This window comes from Phalacrocorax aristotelis, chromosome 7, assembly GCF_949628215.1.
Source record: "Phalacrocorax aristotelis chromosome 7, bGulAri2.1, whole genome shotgun sequence".
In the NCBI taxonomy this organism is placed as follows: Eukaryota; Metazoa; Chordata; class Aves; order Suliformes; family Phalacrocoracidae; genus Phalacrocorax; species Phalacrocorax aristotelis.
Window position 1 is genome coordinate 37923418 of NC_134282.1, and position 20870 is coordinate 37944287.

At 38.1% G+C, this 20870-nt stretch overlaps 2 protein-coding genes across 6 annotated transcripts; one reads left to right on the forward strand and one right to left on the reverse strand.

Annotated features, from left to right (window-relative positions):
* Window positions 1-449: 449 nt before the first annotated feature.
* On the reverse strand, window positions 450-9386 carry MPHOSPH10 (M-phase phosphoprotein 10). 4 transcript variants are annotated; one of them, XM_075100151.1, is made up of 11 exons: window positions 9182-9386; window positions 7078-7720; window positions 6089-6237; window positions 5492-5663; window positions 5084-5225; window positions 4607-4674; window positions 3747-3884; window positions 3408-3518; window positions 3059-3166; window positions 2284-2514; window positions 450-824 (listed from the first exon to the last, which is right to left on the reverse strand). In XM_075100151.1, the coding sequence occupies exons 1-11, from the start codon at window positions 9247-9249 to the stop codon at window positions 675-677; spliced, it is 1980 nt and encodes a 659-aa protein (XP_074956252.1). In that variant the 5' UTR covers window positions 9250-9386; the 3' UTR covers window positions 450-674. The 4 variants fall into 4 exon arrangements, with proteins under 4 accessions (XP_074956252.1, XP_074956251.1, XP_074956253.1 ...); XM_075100150.1 differs by lacking the exon at window positions 9182-9386 and adding an exon at window positions 8540-8786; XM_075100152.1 differs by lacking the exon at window positions 9182-9386 and adding an exon at window positions 8154-8659.
* A 576-nt stretch (window positions 9387-9962) lies between these two features.
* Window positions 9963-19312, forward strand: MCEE (methylmalonyl-CoA epimerase). 2 transcript variants are annotated; one of them, XM_075100154.1, is made up of 4 exons: window positions 10006-10069; window positions 14539-14601; window positions 15023-15363; window positions 18724-19312. In XM_075100154.1, the coding sequence occupies exons 1-4, from the start codon at window positions 10039-10041 to the stop codon at window positions 18874-18876; spliced, it is 588 nt and encodes a 195-aa protein (XP_074956255.1). In that variant the 5' UTR covers window positions 10006-10038; the 3' UTR covers window positions 18877-19312. The 2 variants fall into 2 exon arrangements, with proteins under 2 accessions (XP_074956256.1, XP_074956255.1); XM_075100155.1 differs by lacking the exon at window positions 14539-14601 and having other exon boundaries at window positions 9963-10069.
* The last annotated feature ends 1558 nt before the right edge of the window (window positions 19313-20870 follow it).

Here is a 20870-nt window from a genome sequence, read left to right on the forward strand (position 1 = left end):
GGTAACCACACCCCCACGACTACACACGAACTAAGACCCATTTATGTTAAACATCTTGCCCTCTTTAAATTTAAAACTTCCTTTAACGACAAATGGTGAAAACGAGTTGTGATCCTTCTTCAGAAGGGGTACCCAGAGGAAAGGGAGCTTTTTCCTTCTGTTCAGCCAAAAACAAATACTGAAACCTATCCACCTTGAGAAACAGCCGTTAAAAGGCACCATTTGCTTACTCCGAGTTACTGCACACTTTAAAAGCTTCTGTGCCCTCCCTGTTCGCTAATTGCAATTTCAAAAGATAACTTCCAATTTATAGTGCCAGGATGCATCTTAAGTTCTTCAATACAGGCAGTTATTCCTGCAATACAAACAGAGCTATTACGACAGCAGATACAAAAGCTAGGGAGCATAGATTACAGAGTCAAAGCACAAATATCAACTGTTGTACATGGTTATGTATCTGTCCATGGCAAGAAGCTTTCTTTTTATTCCAAAAGGACAAAGATCAGAGTTTGATGGTAAAAAATAAAAGTCAAACCTAAAGGAAAGTGTCTTTACATCACCTTAGAAGTTCACAGACATTTTAACGATAGATATAGAATAAAACCTACTCAAATTCAGCATTCATGTAGAAACATTTTAATATATATAAGATGAAACATACAGAAAAAGGTAAATTACAATTTCAGTTTATGACCACAGAGAGCTTTCTGTTGCTTCTGTTTCCTCTTTAATTTGTTTGCATCTTTGATTTGCATTTTTACTTGATCTTGTAATTGAGAAAAGAAGGCCTGGGATGATTTTAAGGCCTTGTCTTTACCTTCATCCTGTCAATGGACAAAATATTTGTTATAACCAAGAAATGTACAAACCATACCGTAACACTACTTCCTAGTTAGTCACATTTAAAGGTATTCACCTTAAAAAAACCTGATACTTGATTTTCAAAGGACATTTTTCACTGCATTCTTATACCACTCCTGCTATCTAAAGAAATAAAGAGTATGTTCCCTTTCTAATTAGCAATTAGCGTGGTAGGTAAGAACAGGCATCAAGAATAGATCCTTGCACATCATGAGCTGCAACTGCATACTGTATTTTGTGTTCTGCTCTCCTTTTGAAACAGTAAGGACAAACATTTTAGGAAAAATAACTTGATTACTTCTATTAGTTTCTAATACCTCACAATTTCAGAGATTTTTAAAATCTAATTTAAGACATCGTAGGTGATACACAAGTTTACTGCTTGATTTTGTTTTGTATGCTATAAATCTGATGAGATTACAGAAAAGGCTCCACAATAAGACACAGAAAGTTAAATAGGAATATTCCATTTTGAAATAGCTTAAGTTACTCAAAGCTTACAAAGAACTAAATAGAAACCTCGTCCTCAATTACACATGTAAGCAGTCCCATTTAATCGAGGAAATGGTTCAAAAACAGGTTCAAGAGCATAAGCCTTAGTACTTACAGGAACACCATCTTGCGAACTTTGAAATAAATAAAAAGTAGCACCTAATGCAAACAATCATTTCTGCTTTCTGAATATATTTTGATATAAAGTAATAGTATCCCACAATTTTCATATTTTTCCATATCTAAGGATTAAGTTGCTTACAAATTCAAATATATTTCATACCCTGAGCAAGCTTCTAAAGGTTCCAACAAGCATTTAGATTTGATTTATTCATAATTAAAGCAATAACATCTACAGAAATATGCATTATAAACAAGGGGGTTACTGCAAAGTGCAACCAGTGCTGTATTTTTTCAGGCCTCTCTACTGACATTGTGCTGTCGGAATAATCAGCCAAATCAGAACTAAAAAGGGATTCAACACTATTTTGCGTAAGACAGTTACAAGTATGGATTAGGACAGTGAGTCCTTCCAAAACTGTAGTTCAAAAGAATACAGGGGAAAGCAAGGCGGGGGGAGAGAGAAAAAGAACAGGAAAAAAAAGGACAGCGCACCTGCCCTTTCCATGTCTTCTTCCTACCTCTTTCTTTCCAGCAGTGACATTTCCCTTTTATATTGGCTTAGACATAAACAAGGTAACAAGGTTTGGGTGGTAGGCAGATACACTGCTTGTGTACAAGCATTTTTGAGCAGATTAGGCGATGTAGCTGTGCCAAGAGGGATGGAGGGGAAACAAGCTGTGTACTTTGTAATTCTTTGTGATAAAGTTCCCTTTCCTCTCTCTAGCTAAATACTTTCTGTCCTTGGGATTTTAATATTCTTTAGCTGGGAAGCTCCAATTTGTACAGGACTAATTAAGAGAGCCTTACCTTGAGCAGAGATGCTTTGCCTTCTTTTGTAAGCCTTTTTAATTTTGCTGCAGCAGCTTTTTTGCTAAGTTTTGTGCCTTGTTCTGGTTTCATCTGTTCAAGAACCTTTTGACGTTTCTCCTTTTCTCTTAGCTTCGTACGTTTACGAAGCTTTTTCTTTCTTCGCTCTCGTTTTTTGTCTGTGGGAGTCTTTTCTGCATCTGTTTTTACATCACCAGCTTTGTTCTTTTCCTAAAAAGAACAAGATCTCTAGATCCATAAGCATGCAAAAGAAAAGACTCTCTTCACAGGACTCAAATCTGTCTTCAGGTTTCCATTATTTCAAGTGTTTAGCCAGCTCAGGACAAGGCGGCATTAAGGCAAAGGCCAAAAACTGGCAAAAGTTGGGAGGTGAGATTTGTACAACTGATCAAAGACACACTAATCATTATTTAGCTTTCCCCCTCCAAATACCCATATATATATATTGGGAAAATAATTAACATCACATAATAGTCAAGAACAAATACAAAGCATAATATTGTGGCCTAGTATAGCCAATAAAATTAACTCTTTCCCCTCCTTCCATTTACTGGGAGGGGAAAAAAAAAAAAAGGAAAGGAAAAAGCAGCAAGCACCCTCTCCCCCCAAAAAACCACCAATACAAAAATTCTAGGCATGAAGGTCCACAAGGTGAGGAACTCAGAATTCTCCCACTGATATGGCAGCCAGTACACCCTTCTATCAACAATACAGTTCCTCTCCAGACCCTTATGTGATTTTTATTTATATTTACCTTAATCTCCTCTGGTGCCAAGAGAGCAGCATCACTAACAGCAACAGGTGCTACTTCTTCCATACTTATAGCTGGAAGGTTTGAAACTATTTTGACTTCTGGCACAGGCTAGAAATAAGGAAACATATTCAGGACTGAGCACACCATCTTACAGCAGCTTACAGCCAACTGAAGACACTACATGTGTGGTTTTGTTTAAAGGCAATTTTAGGTCATCTAATTTCAAATAAGAACAAGCTCAATAACACTCAACGTTTGCTTTACTTTCCGTTTCCCAAATATATTTTGAGGTACCCAGTTTCAAAGTCAGGGAAAAAAATCTCCAACTTTATGAAACTTACGTACTTACTGGTTTGGGTGTGAAGTGGAAGTTACAAAGCACATCCAGCTTCAGGAAGAGTGAATCCATCATTTCCTGAATTTCTTTGTGTTCAGGATTTTCTTCCTCTTCAGTCTTTTGCTGTATTAATAACGCAATGTTACTGCAACACCATTCATAAAGCTATTTTACTTTAGCAAAACTGATAACAACGCAATATACAACTCAAAGCCATTTCACTGGTGAACACTCAGAGAAAGATGGAAGTACTTCCACAAAGCTGAAAGCAGAGTTAGCAATGTAGAAATTAAGATATAACATGATGTGATGTGAACTTCAAACCGAAAGGAAAGGCATTGCTTATGTTACCTGGTGAAGTTTCATGTATTCTTGTTCATAGATCTCAGCAAGACTCAGTTTACTCTTTTCATGATCCAAAGTGATACGTTTCTTGTATTCAAAAGCCTCCTCTTTTGGTTTTTCTTTCAGTACTACATCATCCCATGCCTGAGAAAGTCATAAATTAACGACTGAATGCTACTACAGTCAAATATCAGATGCTACAGCTTATTCAGAACATTTTCCATATTAGTTATCTGACACACTAACTACTTTATGCATGTGGCTTCCCAGGAACTCTAAGTCTCACACTTTCATTTGGGGTGGGGGACGTGGGGAATAAAAGGACTTACAGCTCTAGCTTGTGTGCTTGTTTCTAGTGGATTAGGGTAAAAATTGCATAACAAATAAAAAATGTGCCATCTTCTTAAGTGCTTAAATACTCTCCCCCAATATGTACCAATTTTTTTTAATTCAACAAACAATAAGCCTTAGCAGGCTGTGGGATACAAATCTTCCATCAGTGGCTTTCAAGACAAATGAAGTAAACTACTAAGTTTTGGTTAGTATTCGGAATGCTTAGAGTGCTACAGTTCGGGTCATAGACAAAATTTACAGACTGGCATTATATTCCATATAAACTCCTTATAGCTTTATCTGCAAACACTCATTTTTTTGAGGCACACCATAACCCAGCATATAACAGGCATGTGAAAACAGAGCTCCTTAGAAACCTAAAGACACATTCATCAAGGCAAAAGAATAAAACAACCAGTTGCAGAAGTTAATTATAGTACCTATACACCTAAGCTTCAAACTCATCCTTGGAATGTGCCCTATGAATCAAGTCTACGAACAAAACAGGGAGTAACAGGTAAGATAAAGTTAACCTCATCCAATATTCTCTGTTTAATGACATCTTCAAGCTGAAAAGTAGTTTCTTCCGTGATCACAGGTGCTGAGAGGAGAAAGACAAGAATTTTAAGATTAATGTTTCTCCAGCAAGAAATACTTCTTGTTCTATGATGAATAAATGACAGAAAAGTAAAGCCTTAACAAAAATGTAGTAATTGAAGGCGAGTAAGTAATGTTTTCTTCTATCTTGAAGAGTGATCATGTTACGTAAGTGCTGTAAATTACTAAATCTGCCACTGAATTAATGAACTTTCACAGTTAAGCTAAAAATGAACAAAAAAGGTCACAGCTTCCACCATGAAAATGCACAACCTCAAAAATGCACCGAGAAGTTCAACTTCGTGTTTTGCTACCTTGCTTTTGAGTCATGGATGTTTTCAGTGCAGTCAAAGGGAAGAAAGCCTAACATGGTTCACAACATGCTTTCAAGAAAGCCCCCTCTCGCTACTTACCCATTCGGACTGCATGGTCAAAAAGTACTGTTTCCTCCAAAAGGCTGTTCTCAGGTCGTTTTTGTCCAGTCACCTCTCCTTTAAGCTGCCAAGGTTTCTCCTCTAACAACTCTTCTTCTAAAGTTTTTATTTTTTTGCTCATCTGAAAAAACATAATTTCCTTAGAAGTTTAAAACACAAAGCTCACAAGTAAACTCAAAGCAATAAATTATTTCAAGTAATTTTAACTCCTCCTCACATAAAGATGAGGGAATATATGATTGCATACACATCTGATGTAGATAAGACACTTTTTTTCTTAATTTGTAAATAGCCTCTTCATATTTGCCAGACTGAACAAATTACACAATCGTTTAAAAAAAAATTGGCCACTGTTTCAAAGTATTAGCAAAATAAAAAGCCAATTACCTTTTCCTGTCTCTTCTCAAAAGACGACTTTATTTCACTGGGATTGATACCCTTCTCTAATTGCATACCAGTAACATCTTCTGTTTCACTGTCATCAGGCAGCATAAAAGTAACTTTAGAGGCTTCTTTACTTCTCATATTCTCCATCATCATTTCATTCATATCCTCGTCCCTGTAACATTAAAATCTATTATAAAATAAAGGTTGAAAAGCCTGTATAACTATTTACATAAAGATAATTCAGTCATTACATGTTTACCTGTTACAACTAACCCACAGTTAAGAAATACAATAGGCTTTCATTGAAAACTAAAGGCAGGGGACACTAGGGAAACTTCTATATATTAAAAGTCACTTTCAAAACCTGAAGTTACAGCTATTATATGATTTATTTAAATAAGTGTCAAGAGACAGTACTCAAAAGATAACTAAATAAACTGCTTTTTAAATAAGGTGACAATGCAAACCATGAACATACAACAGATAAAGAATGGCAAACCATGACCAAAGGTAACCTGGACTTCACACTTTATTTTCTACTTCACTTCAGTGTAAAATTACAAGGACATTTTAACGGCAAATAATCCATATACTTACTCAGATATGCTTTCTTCATTCACCTCTTCAACAGCACTGTCTGCTTCCTCTTCCTGATCACGTTCAATATCATTAGCTACTAAATCATCATGGCCATGGACTGGATCAAAGAAATCTTTGTACGTCAAGTCTCTAGAACTTTTAGTTCGCTAAGACAAGAAGGGAAAAAAAACCAAACCAAAACTGTTAGATTGACAGAAGCCTAAGGCTATCCTGTCTTTTAGTCTTTAGCACCTGGGGAATGGCACTACTTGTATAACACTAAATGAGTTTACTGAAGCATTAAACTGTGGTAGGGCATCTCAGTAAAACTAATCTCTTTCACAAGTATTTAAAATATTGTACCACTTAAACTCATTTTGAATTTCAACATATACAGAAATCAACGAGCAGTATATTTTGCTGATTACTCACTGGAACTTGTACACATTCCCTTATTCCTTGGGCATATTTCTTACTTGCTAGTGAGAATCTCTGATAATATTAAATAATAAAAGATTTACTTTTGAAACAAGTACTCAGCAACTGAAGTTAATTCAAAGTTACAAAACCACGTCCCTGAAAAAAGAAGTTGCCAAAAGACCTTTGCTCTTCATCAGTCACCTTAGTGATCTCTAATTACCAGATGTCAATGCTGAGTGACACATCTTTTTCATTTGCTAGGTCACCTATTTTGCAATTCTGCAAGGCCACTTACTTCTTATGATGTACTATCTCTTCCTTTATTTCTGCAAAAACCCAAGACCCATCTAAAGAGAGACTGGATTAGCAGTATAGTATGTTCTTCTACACTGGGAAGTTTTGTCACCAGATATTAATGTCAAATACATTATTAAAGTAAAGCTTCAGAAGTAATCATTAGTCATCTAATCAAAATCAACTTGGTAGTTTCTACTTAGCGTTCAACAATTTATAGTCACCCTAACGGATATCAGATCCTGTTTAAAGGAAAAGAGAGATCAGAAAATTAATTTTGCTGATATTCTTACTTTGACTTTAGCTTCTTCAGACTCTTCTTCCTCATCATCTGAGATGATGTCTTCAAAATAATTTATATGGTCTTCCTCCTCCTTGTTTTCCTTCTCTGCATATTCTAAAAAAGCTTCCATCTCAGCCAGCTTGAAAAACTTGTCCTCCACTACAGATTTTCTTCCCATGTTTTTCAGAGTGGTTGCCTTGGTTGCTTTAGTTTGTTGCTCCAGTGCTTCAATATCAAAGTCAACATCAGAATCCTCATCACTGTATTTCTGCACTATGCTTTCTCTGCCTTTACTTTGCTTTTCTTTAGCTTTTATTTTTATAGAAACATCATTCTGTTCAGTTTCTGCTTCCATTATGTTGTCTTCCAATTCCTTGTCGCTGCTGGACTCTGCATCAGAGCCATCTTCTTCCTGGTCTGAGAAAAGGCAAAGGTCTTCATCGTTGGCATCCCTTGCAATGGATTTCTTGAAGAAATCGAGAACTGCATTGTTCTGGAGCTCTAGCTGTTGCCAAATCTGTTCTTCATCAAAGTTTTCTATCACCAGCTCTTTTAGAGGACCACCATTAACTATATTGCTTCCCAGAGCTTTATTCAAATCATAGAGAGTCTTTGTTAATGCTCTGAACTCAGCAGCTAGTCCATCTTGCACACTAAGAGCAGAAAAAATATTGAGAGCTTTAAAAAAGCACAACAGTTAATTTTTTTTTTTATTTTCTAGTTTGCAAAATTTACTAGCCTTCATCCATTTTACACCTTCTGTTAAGTTCATCACATGGTCACACTGCTGCTCTTTTTATATCTGCTTAGGTATTGTGGTGCTACAAAACAGCATCTTTCAACAATTACTGCTGTTGCTTAACTTTCTATGCATCTCTTGGAGCGCGGCTATTAAGCGTTCCTCGAAAGGCAGACATTATAATTATTAAGCCTTTCAGCTTCATTACGCTTTCTGTGTATAAAGCAGTGGCTGGACACCCTTCTATAGTTGCCCCTTATTATATCTTGATCATATTTAAGCACTCCAGACGTTCTGGGGAAGTAAACAGTATAGCACTAAACACCTCAAACATCCAAGATACAGACCCTTAGTTTTAGAAAAGTAATTGTCTTCCCCCACTGCCGTACTCATCAGCTTTTGTAATCTCTTCCAGTTTTGTCTCTAGAGCTACCAATGCTTCGACATAGCTGGCTGAAACAGAAATCTCCGTCTCCTAACTCTCGGACGCTGAAGAAAGGGCTAGGATACTGCAGCAGCCGTGGCAGAAGCCAGGTCTCGACGCTGTTCCTAGAGTGTTTCAGGAGAGCTCCGCGGAACCGTGGGCTGCTGAGGGGCGCCGGCCAGCCGCCACGCGGCCTCCCTCTCTGCCTGCCTCCCGGGGCGCGCACGCATACACACACACACAGACACAGACACACAGACACAGAGAGTCTGAGGATCCGGCGTCTGGGTCTCCCCAGCCCCGCGGTACCTGAGGAAGCGCTCTGGGCGCGCGGCGGTAGCGCCCGCCACCCTGAGGCCCACCTCCAGCCTTTTCACCGCCGCCATCTTCCCGCCGCCCGCGGTGCATGGGGCAGCCCCGCACCACCTCCCACGCGAGGCCGCCGGCTGAACTGTCCGGATGACTCCCGCGGCCGGGGCCGAGGTTCCGCGTACAGGAGTTCCACCCCGCCAGCCCCCCAGGCCGGGCTTTTGTCATAGAACCGCCTCGTTTATGCCTGTCACACCCACTTCGTTAGGTAGGCCTGCTCGCATTCGCACTGAACCACAAGCAGGGCATTGCAGTATCATCTACTGATGGCTGCTACTTCGTCCCCTTGGAAGAGCGTAGTATTGCTCTAGATTGGTGTGTTCATTAGCACTGAAAAACCTGCTCTAAATATAGTAAAGCTACAGTCATCTTTGCAGTTTTGTGTCTCTGACCTAGATACAAGGGCTATTTTGGAACCACACATTTCCAGCTGATTCTGTGAGCAAAATGCTCCCAGCTAACTAGGCACACATTCACACGCCTACCCAATTAGATAGCATTTCCCAGTGTTCAACTGTTTTATTACTTTCTATCACATAGTTTCCTTAAAGTTTATTTTATAAAGTCACATTAAGCACTGACCCTGGTAAAGAAGCTGCTGTTGCAGCTGGGGGAGACGATCCATTCCTCCTCCATGCTGCAAAACACATTAGCAGGGGCTGCCCCCAGGGCCACACTCACCCTGCCTGCTGCAGGTTCAGCACCTGGATCCAAAACTGTGACCGGCCTTCTAACTTTGTTCTTGCTTTTGCCTTTGCTGTTCCTCTGCTGCTTTCACGTTTCCTTCCTACCAAAAAAAAAAAAAGTCTTTTCAGTGCACCAAAAACAAAGCCCTGCTATGCAATTTCTGTGTCCTCTCGTTGGTACTTCACGCCCTCCCAAACTGTTGTGTGGAGCAGGCCCAGCCAGCAGAGGCAGGAGTGTGGCCTGTACCTGTGCTTCTCTCAACGTCATAAACCTATCTGACACTTCACAGCCTGGGTTGAGAGCAGAAAGTGTCATATATGCGGACTTTTAAATATCCGTTTGACCGCTGATTTTGATCAGCTCTTCTAATTATTCAGATATTATCAGATTTGAAATGGCATAAGATGTTCATATATTTAGGATGTATCACAGCAACTTGCAACATCCTATGCCCCTGACGTGAGACAGAGCACCAGAAGACAGCCCGCTCGTTGTCCTGAGCCTCTTTTGTGTAATGCTTTAGTCAGAAAACCTCCTCTCTCTACGGATGTCCCTTACTACAGCTGCGCTCTTTTGCACCTTCTTTCCCAGACGCAGTGCCCGTAGCTGTCCCCGCAGAGGCCGGCAGCTCGCAGCAGCAGGGCTGGGGCTCGCCGGACGGCCGCCGCCCCGATGACGGCGGAAGGCGGCCGCTCCCCCGCCCAGGCCCCGCCTGCTGCGTCTGGGCCGGGAGCGAGCGGCGGGGCGGCGAGATGGCGGCCTACCTGGGGCGGGCGGCGGACGGTAACGCGGGGGCCGGGCGGGGCGGCGGGGTCGACGAGGGCCGGGGCGGCCGCGGCGCTCGGTGCCCGCTGCGGCCCGGCGCGCCTGCCCCGCGGCGGCGGGCGATTCCGCTCTGTACCGGGACCCGGCGGGCCGTCAGGGCGCCATCGCGCCGCCCCTGCCCCCTCGGCGGGGCGGGAGCGGGTGACCCAGGCTTCCCCCGAGAGCCTTGCAGGCCCCGGAAAAGCAGAATGCTTTTATAAATAAAAACAAGGTCTTCTGATCCAGATGACAGATACATCAACAACTGACATTATCTGGCTCAGAATAAATTTACACAGCAAAATCCAAACTTAAGCAATACTTAAGGTGCAAGGAGCTTGTCTTTTTTAAGGTATGACCTGGACGTCAAATGCAAAATAACCTCCTGGTCATGACAATTATTTGGACTGTTCACTTTCTTAATAGTAAGTAAGGGGAGGTTAAACTCACTGTACCGAAACCATGCTGTTTTACTTGGTAGCCATAGACTGCAGGAGAAAAGTGGATGAGAGACTCACTGCTGTCAGGGATCGATCAGTGCAATACTGGGAGTGAAAACACCTTTGTAGAATTACACTTTGATGGAAGAAACCTGAGCTGCAGCAAAGTGAGACTCAGTTTCTAGAAACTATGGAGCCCACGTGATTCCCAAAAGCCACCTCCTGCGCAGAGCAGAGCAGCACTACGGATGACCTAATCCTTGGCTGGCAGTTTCCAAGACACTAATGTCACTTCGAAATTGCTGGGATTTAAGAATGGCCAGACTTTGCCCTTTCTTCATTTGGTCCAGATAGCTGTATGCCAGACTCCCTATGGTGACAGCATCCTCTCCATGTGTGGGAGTTTTTCCTCAACCTGAAATGGCTGCTAGTAGAGCAGTGCCCAGGGACAAGGTTCTTACTGCAACCACAGTTGTACAACCTCCCCATAGAGAACATGTCTGAATTCAGTTGGATTTGGCTTGCGTTTGATTACCTAGCCATGGAGGTCCATGAACACTGCCCCACATAAGGAGCAATAAGCCTATGAATAAACATTTGAAGGATGAAGATCTCATTTTATGGGGTACTTTAGACTTGTTACTTCATAATTTGCTCTGTTATAAAATGTAAGCCTCAACTGGTACAACTGTACATGTTTAAACTCTGATATGCATAATACTAGTAGATCAGTCAACCATTAATAGAATAAAAGGTAAATAAATAAATTTAAAAATTAAGAAGGTGACATACATTCTGCAGTCTCAGGGAGGCTGGGAAGCCAGCAATCATATATGAGAGCAGGGTCAGCTGAACCTTCTCTAAAGGACAAAATACCTAGAGAAGTTCAGATTTGGTTGTCAGTGTTTGAAAAATGAGGTCTTAAAAAATCCAGTAGGGGCAAATATTGTATATACCAAGACAAGCAACCGTGTGTGTGAATGTGGTCAGTATATGGAAGTTTTTCAAGCAGGACAGATACTTGCATAGGTACTTTAGTCACAGCATCCATTGGCAGAGTCACAGTGTCCAGAAGCAGAGAAAGTAATTATTTTTAGCATTAGAGAAAGTTAAGAATTACTTGAATAATCCTGTAAGTCAGTGGAGAAATGCTTTTGTGATTGAAGAATTTAGCCACAACAGTTACAGGACTAGTTTTGTGATACATGCATAAATACAAGTGTTTGTTTCCTGAAACATGAAAGTGATGGGGTTTCAATCCAAAGTTTGCTGAAAAGGTCTGGGTTTTTTGCTACAGGGTCATCTTTTGATTATTGGGTTAGAAGAAGAAGATTAGAATTTTAAGTAACTAATCTATATAGTTACTAATCTATGTAATGCAGGAAAAACACAGATGCTTTTTATTTAATCTCAATTTATACTGGTAATTATTGGTTTAAAATTAAAGTTCTATATGCATATGACTAGAGCGTGGATAAATTCACAAGGCTTGCAGAACAAAGTAAAAAAACCCACCCCAAACCAGCTGAAGAGTCCTCTGCCCATGCATACTCATAGAAAAAATATATAGACTTCTACTACCACAGTACATTAAGTGAGAGGAGGAAATGGAGAGATGCAAAAATAGTATTGTCACATGAGTGCGCATTTAAGTATCTTTGACTTTACAAGAATCATAGGAATATACTTCACTTTTTCAATCTAGTCTCCTTCCAGGAAACACCACAAAACTCAAATGTTTCTTGGGCAGAACCCAACAGAAAAAGCATTTTCTGTTCTTTTTGCTGTTGCTTCAGTAATAGCTGAGTAGCAGTCTGTGTCTCTACTTTCTGACAGTTTACTTGAAAACAGACCAAATACAAAATAAATTATGATAAGCATGTAGTCATATGCCCTGTGTGAAGTACAGCAAGAACTGTAGATGGGAGATGTCAAAAAGAATGGGAAAAATTTTGGTCTTTCCCATCAGAAAAGATTGCTTGAAAAATCTACATTAGTAGTATTTCTACTGAACTGTGGTCTGTTAATATTTGGAAGAATGAATGAAACAATAAAAGGCTCTAGAAAACATAACAAACAATACAGTAAGTGGTCCTTATCTTTCAAAGGATTTTTCTCTTTTGGGGAATACTGACCTCCTCTAAGTGGAAAAGTATCTCTTGCTTCAGCAAGAATTGAATCAGGTGTTAATAAATAATAGTAGGAAGCAGAGCTACTTAGGTAGAATCTTAGGTGGACAGAAAAGACTGTACGGCGGGTGGGTTTTGGTGTTTAATTTTTTAATGTGTTATTTACTCTTGTGATCTGGTCAAACTCTAGTTAATTATCCATGCCTTTAATTATGCCAACTAGATACTGCATGTTTCTTATTTTGTACATTATAAAGCACTGCACAGTATTGCTTCCTCAGGCAATTTCTTTGTTCACCCCTGATACAGCAGCATCTGGATGGCAAGTCTACCTACAAAATAGTTTCAGCACAGACATTTGAAAAACAAGAATTTTTCTTCTGTGTAGCAGTTGCTAGGGGATTTTTTTAAACATGTAAAAAGTGGAAAAGTACTTGGAAATACTGAGTTGCTCTACTATGCCGATATGATAGCCTAAAGGTAACAAGTGAAAAAGAATTGTCCAGAACTGGCTGTGATAAAGGAGATGACAGGATGTACTGTGGAAAGGCTAGTAAGAAATACTTCAGGGCAGTTACTTGCAGAACTGGACAAGTTTCTGGAAATTATGGATGTAGGATGTTTAGTTAGTATTATCAGATGATTCTGAATAGACTTATTTTTGTGATACTAAGTCTTTGGAAGTATGCACATTGCACATTGCAATTTTAAGTCTCAAATACACACAAACACTTCTTCCACCACAGCAGTGCTCAGAAAGGCTTATATTTAAGGACTGCATCAGTTGTCTTTGTGAAGAAAAATTAACTGGTAGCTGTAGAGTCTTGAATTCCTGTGAAACGGTAGTTCTCAGCTTTATACAGTGAAGCTAGCCGATTAATTACAGCTACTACTAACCTTACAGAGTACAAAGAATCTGAAAATATGCAAGCCAGGCTATCCTCAGTGTATTGCAAATCATCCAGAATGCTAGTGCATCCCTAGCACAATCTCTTAGCAAAATAGCACATGAATTTACAGATAAGAATGTCTCAAAGACTTCCAAAATGCTAACACACCTCTAGCTTGGCTTTGAGGCATTGGGAACTCTGACATGGCCTAAATCAAACTGGTATGAAATTAAAATCGGGCTTTTATGAATATATCCTTTCATGTAATTCTAATTCTGGTGCTAGAAACAACTGATATGACCACAATTTCTCCCCAACTCCCAACCTCTCCAGATTCTAGTAATCTGACAGATTAATTTTTAGTATAATTAATTCACAAGTATCCTCATTTTATATCTTTTGTCATTTTTTTAAAAACAAGCAACCATAGAACTATTTGCGAGCAACACAGCAATTTGACACAGGTAGTGCAAAGTTCAGTACTGCCTTGTCAGAGCAGTCTGTGAAGAGTTCTGTAGATATCTAAGCAGTTTTTCATGGTACTGTGTTTCTCCATGACTTCTCTATTTTTTGACTACACGTTAGCCCTTACTTTTGGGTCATGTGGTCATCCAATATTGTTTTATAATTAGCTTTTCATTTATGATGATCCAAATGATATTATTTTTCTTTTGTAAATAACGCTGAAGTCAGCGGTGCTAGTTGCATTAAAAAAGCTATTATGATCTTGACCTTTGAAAGATAATCTTCTAAATTGTTATTGGTCAGTTGGACATGATGTTATTCACAGTGCTTGGAACTGAAATATTTCTGAGCATTTTGAAACAGGTCCATGAAAGTAAGTGTAAGACCTGTATGGCATGTGAAAAGTAAGGAGGGCAAATGACTTATTCATTGGAGAAAGAGAAAATAAGAAATCAGACTCAGGAGATTTTAGGATTCTTTAAGCCTCAGATGCAACATAACATTTCTTTCCTTGCTGGAGTTAGTTCTGACACCTGAGAGCTCAAGTCTTTTACCTTTTGGATCTTGGAGTACCAATTCTATCCAAGGTTTGTTTTGGTTTTCTTGTTTCTTCGTTATAATTTCTAGATGTATAGGCATATCCTCATTTCTTTCTCTATTTTGTAAGAAGCTCTGAAAAATTCAGAAGTCACTTTTAAGTATACAGTTGACCATTACATTTGGCCATGTAGTCCTCTTTTTAACAGGGATATATAAGTGTTTACACCAAATTTGTGTTCCCTTTTTTGTTTTTTTTAATACTTCTGAATAATTACATACACAATTGCATAATTTTCATTGAGCTGTTAGTACTACACAATAACTATTTACGTGGTCTCAGTCTACCTTCAGCTTCGCACACTGGTGTGCTTATGACATAGGAGTTATATGGGCCTCATTAAAAGGGGAAAGAGTAGATATTGGTACTTTCTCAAGGGCATTTTATTGGTGCTATTCGCTTTTTTTCAGGGCTTCTTACCAGACTGCAGACTTCAGCACCCACAATACGAACTTTGTCATCATCAAATTCCTTTTCTCCAAACATTCCAAGCTCTTTGTGGAAACTGGGCCGACTTAATCATGTAGCAATTGCAGTACCCGATTTGGAAAAAGCTCGGTCCTTGTATAAAGATGTGTTAGGAGCACAGGTGAGCAAGACTGTTGCTCTTCCCAAACACGGTGTCTACACTGTTTTTGTGGAGCTGGGAAATGCAAAGCTGGAACTTCTACATCCTTTAGGAGAGAAAAGTCCCATTGCAAGCTTTCTGAAAAAAAACAAGACAGGAGGAATGCATCATATCTGCATTGAGGTACTTTAACGCAATATATCATATAATAAGATAGAGATATTAAAGTATGCATGTTTTTTTTCCATAGGTTTGAAATGTGTCAAGAACAAATATATAAGGCTGTCATATTTGGGAGAATTTACATTGCATAAGAAGAAGTCTTAAAAGTGCCTTTTTTCTGTTTTGGAAATCACAGTTCAATTTTATGAGCTTTGTGATGATTTTTTCCTCTTCTATGCTATGGAGATTAAATTGGAGAGTGGAGGGTTAAGTATCCAGTGTGGAAGGTGGACAAGCCCAAGGGCTTAGGAAGAGTGTTTGACAGGTGTCAACTTCCTGACATAGAAAGGACATACCTTGGAAAAAGATGGAGTTGTAAGTTTAAGCTAATGCATAGTTTAGAATTGCAGAAGTTTCTTCCTGTATGATATATAGTTGATAATTGTATACAGAAGTCAAAAAAGACAGTCAATCTTACTTACCAAACAGCAGTAAAGTCTCCAGAGTTTCTTTTGTCCTGTTCTTCCTTGTCCATCAGAGAGATTGGTCTGGGCGTTAACAAGACATAAAGGTGCTGGGTATAGTAATTATCTGATTTAGTATACTTATGTTTTAGTATAGAAGTTTGATGCAAAATTTCATGCTGCTGCCTATGATATATGCTTTTAATATTTTACAGATCTGATTCTTGCAAACTTTATTATTTCATGCAAGTGTAATAATAAAAAGTAATGAGATTACTGATGTGAGTAAAAATTGTTCTCAGAATACAACATAAGGACCAGTATTTGCAGTTGCATGATTTCACTGAGAATTGAGAAATTTTGCACACACACAGGCATTGCAATTTTGCTTATATTACGCTTGCCTATTTGCAAATGCTCAAGAGTAAGAAAATTAGTTCTGTTTAAATTGGCCCTAAACTGTATTCCTCAGCAGTTCTGGTATAGAAATATGAAAGACTTCAGCTGGATTTAGGAAATGTGGGGTGTAGAAGAAAGAAGTGATTTGCAGTAGGACTGAAAAAACCTCCAGCCCTCTGTAAGACCAGTGGTACTTAGAGGTACAAGAGAAAGAAGTTGTAGGGATTTCTCAGCAAAAAGAGCTCAAAGCTCCCAAGGGTTTCAAGTCTATGTAATCCCTTTTAAGACATTTCAAGAAATATTTGTTACCAGCTGAAACTGTTCTGTGTAGATTTCCATTTTGAATGAGAGATGATCTTGGTGCAGATAAACCAAAGATGGCTGTCAAGGGAAGTCATACTGTTAATTATGAAAATTGAGAAGAATGGGATATGCTAATTACACTATGTTGGAAAACGTAGAAGTGTTGTGTTAAAAAAGAAAATTTATAACTGTATATAGTAGGTCAAGCAAGCCAGGAATTGTAATCTAGCAGTTAATTTCTGTTAATTGGGTGAACTAGTCCTACATGCAGTCAGATTTTCCTAAATGAAGACTCACAAATACATTCTCTATGCAAAAAAAAAAAAGAGAGAGAGAAAAAAAAGAAAATTATTGTCCTAAGTCCCTCATGTTTGCTTCCACATAAAAATGAATGGAAGATTATAGACTAATTTACATGGAGAAAAAAGCAATCCATTGTTGACCTGCTGTTTAAATGGGACTGAAAACAAATTTGGTCCCTACCATAGTCAATCAAAAAGATATTAACCTCCCTTGTGCAATTTTCCATTCTCCTCAGCATGGAAAATCTTACAATTTCAAAGAGATGTTGTCTTTCTAAAGTTGAGCAAAAATAGTTTTCAGAAGAACTATGGAAGAACTTCAGTGTCAATTGACAGTTCATTTGAAATTCAAAAAATATTTTGTAGAAATGTATTTCTATGAACAATTTTATTGCAAAAAGCTGAATTGTGCAAATTCTTTCCATACTGGAGAGGAAGACTGACAAGTTTATCAAAATGCTTTTCATGTCTTCCTTATGTCTTATTATTCAAAGGAAATTTTTAGACAGATGTTTTGATAGGGAATTTGTTTCAGACAAAAGCAGAAATTTAAGCAGAAATTAAATTATTCCTGACCAGCTATAAATGAACTTAATACCTGCAATGAAATGCATGCTGGACATTTAGTAGAATAAGAAATACGACACTGATGCTCTCCTAACATGGATGCACCCACAGTCTTACCACTGTTTACTGTCACTGCTTCCTTGGGGATGCAATAATTCATTCCAGCTGAGCCCAGACACAGTTCCTCTTCTGGCCATCTCTGCAGGACAGATGCAGCAGCTGCAGTGGCTTTTCTGTGTGGGGAAACAACCTGGAGGGAGCTAAGGCACACATTATGTGTACTGTTTTATTTTAGATAAAACTTGACAGTAATTTCTTTGGGTTTTTTTTAGCTGACTAGTAGCTGTGTGTAGGAAGCACTGCAGTAAGTTCAGAAATTTCATGAACAGAACTGCTGCAAATGATATCTGTTCCTCTCAGTTACAGCTAGGTATTTCCTTCTTCCCTACAATGGCATCATGCAAGTTTATTCACCAAGTTATGTCCAGACACCTCAGTCTTGAAAAAAAAGCAATGCTATTATTTTAACTCTAGGTCTTATTGATTGTTGACTATTGGATTTGCTAAACTGAGTGCCAATTTGATTATTTCAAAGAATGAATGCATTTAAGGTTTGGGAAAATTCAAATTTCATCTGATGACATGACATCAGACTTGAGATCACATTATACAGCCTAGACATGTTTTTGTTAATTATGTATTTTTGCAGGAAACTGTATGGAAGTATTACATTAAAGGCTATTATTATAATTAAGTTCAATAGGAAAACCAGATCATACTCTGGGTACGTTTCTGATAATTCCAGAGTTTTTCTTAAGAAACTTTATGAAGCTTAACCCACTCAGAAGGAAGATACATAAATCTAAAAGGGACTTCCCTTTTACCTTCTACCAATTGCCTTCCCTTTTCACCAGCATCTAATGAGTCAGTGTTCTGTCATCAATTAGACAGGGAGGCATTCTTCTTTAGTAATTGACAGTTAGAAAGCAATATGATCTTCTTAGTAATAGTAATCTAGAGTTTATATTATTTATGGAGTCCTTATAAAGTAACAACATAAAAAATCAGTGGGCTTTGTGAATGAGTGATTTTTTAAATAATTTCTTAAATATAGCAAAATCTATTTAAACTATTTTATAAAATCTTCAAATGACAAATGCAAAATTCTGTAGGGTTTTTATTTTTAAGACTAGGTGTCTTAAAACAGCTTCATAATTTATTTTCAGAATTATATTAGAATTTAGAAATAACATTTTAGTAAGGAATTGTATTATTGGTCATAAATGTAGCCCGCATATTACAGTGTAATATGTTAATTTGTACGAACTGTATTTTTCTTTTATAAGGTTGATGACATAAAAGCTGCTATGACAGAACTGAAGGAAAAAAAGATACAAATATTGAGTGAAGAGCCAAAAATAGGCGCACATGGAAAACCTGTGATTTTTCTTCACCCTAAAGATTGCCACGGAGTCCTTGTGGAACTTGAGCAAGCTTGAACTGTAATATTCATAAATAAAACAATAGATTAGTTGTGAAGTGACTGAGCTGGTGCTGAGAATATTGGTGTGCTGTTCAGTCTTTACAAGTTCACTATAGTTCCTGTGGATTAAGTACAGCTTTGGAGTACTGAAACAGTGCTACAGATTTAGGGTCATTTTCTTTTTTGTTGTTATTGATCTGATTTTCAGAATTATTATGTTGATACTTCTTGAATTCTTTGTTATTCTAAAGACAAATCCATGAGCCAAGTTACATGTGTTCTGTTGCCTCATGTTTGCAGCATGGTTTCACCTCTGTAACCACAGAAACTGGACAGTTTCTAGGTCATCCCACATTATTTTGTTCTGCATTTCAGAGCGGAGATCCACTTCTCAGTGACAACAATACAGCATAGATATTGCCTTTAGAAATAAAGGAAAAAGGAACATTGTATTTTCTGTTTGCACCATTCATTGTCTATGCTTCACACTGACTGATTGGTTCATGCAGTAAAAAAAATCCTTAATCCTTATGTTATTGTATGGGTGTTTGCAATCAGTAAATAAGTTTTTCTTGGCATAGCAATTACTGCTAAGTTAGTTACCATGCATAAATCATCATTTAGTTGTTTTATGAACTTTGTGGATATGTAGGCAATGCAAGAAAAGTACCTTAAATGTATTTCAGGCTGTACTGTACTTGTCACATGTTAGGTTTTTCAGGTATTGAATATATATTTTTCAAGCTTTATCCATAGGAAGATATCTGGAAGAGACCTGAACAAATAGCAATTAATCTTTTCACTCACTTCATAAATATTGTTTTCCTATGCAAAAGCACTTACAAAATCGGTGGAAAACACAAGCTGCATAAGTCTTGCTTATGTATACTGTGTTTAACATCACAGAGCATGCCAGCATACTTACGCTTCTGATAGACTGCAGTCACAGTTTGTTGACTTATTCATGGACAGACTTGGCTTTATTGGATTAAGCAAGCAGAGTTTGTCCTGGTACGTTCTTTTATAGGTTTGTTTTGACACATCAGCTGTAGAAATTGAAGACTTGTTGTTTCTCTCTCTAGTTTTCTTAATCATTAAAAGTAATATTTTTTCCTAGCTAAACCACAATATGAATTTTGTATTTTCCTATCTCTGCATATACAATGAATAGTTTCAGCTTGATATGAGCTAAGTTCATTTTTGTCTAGGAGAATTTTTACTTAATGGAAACTGAATTACTTGTGTTTTGTGTCATGTTTGTTACAACAAAATATTAGTATAATGTTGACCCGAGAGTTAAACAGGACTTCAAAGACATTTATACTTCCTCATTAATTTTACTTCTGAAAAAAACTCTGCAAAGCCATGCATTTTTTAAAGATATTTTTGTACTTAAAATAAATACTCCTGTCATATTTTAAGAAAAATAGAGTCTTCCACAGGGTTCATGCATGTCACCAAATCACTGTGTAGAGGGTAGTTTGTGATCTAAATTCTAAATTGTTTGAGTTCAGAAATCCTAAGGCTCATAATGGAAAAAGCAGGATGATTTGATATTCCTGAAATATGATTCTGTCATTCTAGAAGACATTCTACTAGCAAAGCTGCTTTTGTCTTTCCATTCTTTCAAAGATGGGGAGGCATCTTTTCTGCAAAACTAGCATAGGAATGCCAAGACTAGAAGCCTCGCTGGTTACATGTCAAGATAATTGAACAGAAGTCTTTGAACCTAATATCCGTAGTTTGGTGCAACAGAAAACAGGGCAGTCCTCCCTAGGTCCCTACTCCATTTCTTTGTCCTCTCTGAAGGAGATGGAATTTTGTGTATGACATCTATCAATACACTCAGAAAAGTAGCTTGATAGAGTACTAGGGAATGGAGATTTTGAGTAAACAATAGTTACTCCACTTGTCTCATTGTGCTCCCCATATTATTAGCAGAAAGACACTTGTAATGCTTTTAGCTAGTAACCAGCAATTTTCCTGACTGACTGCAGTGGGGTTGCCTAG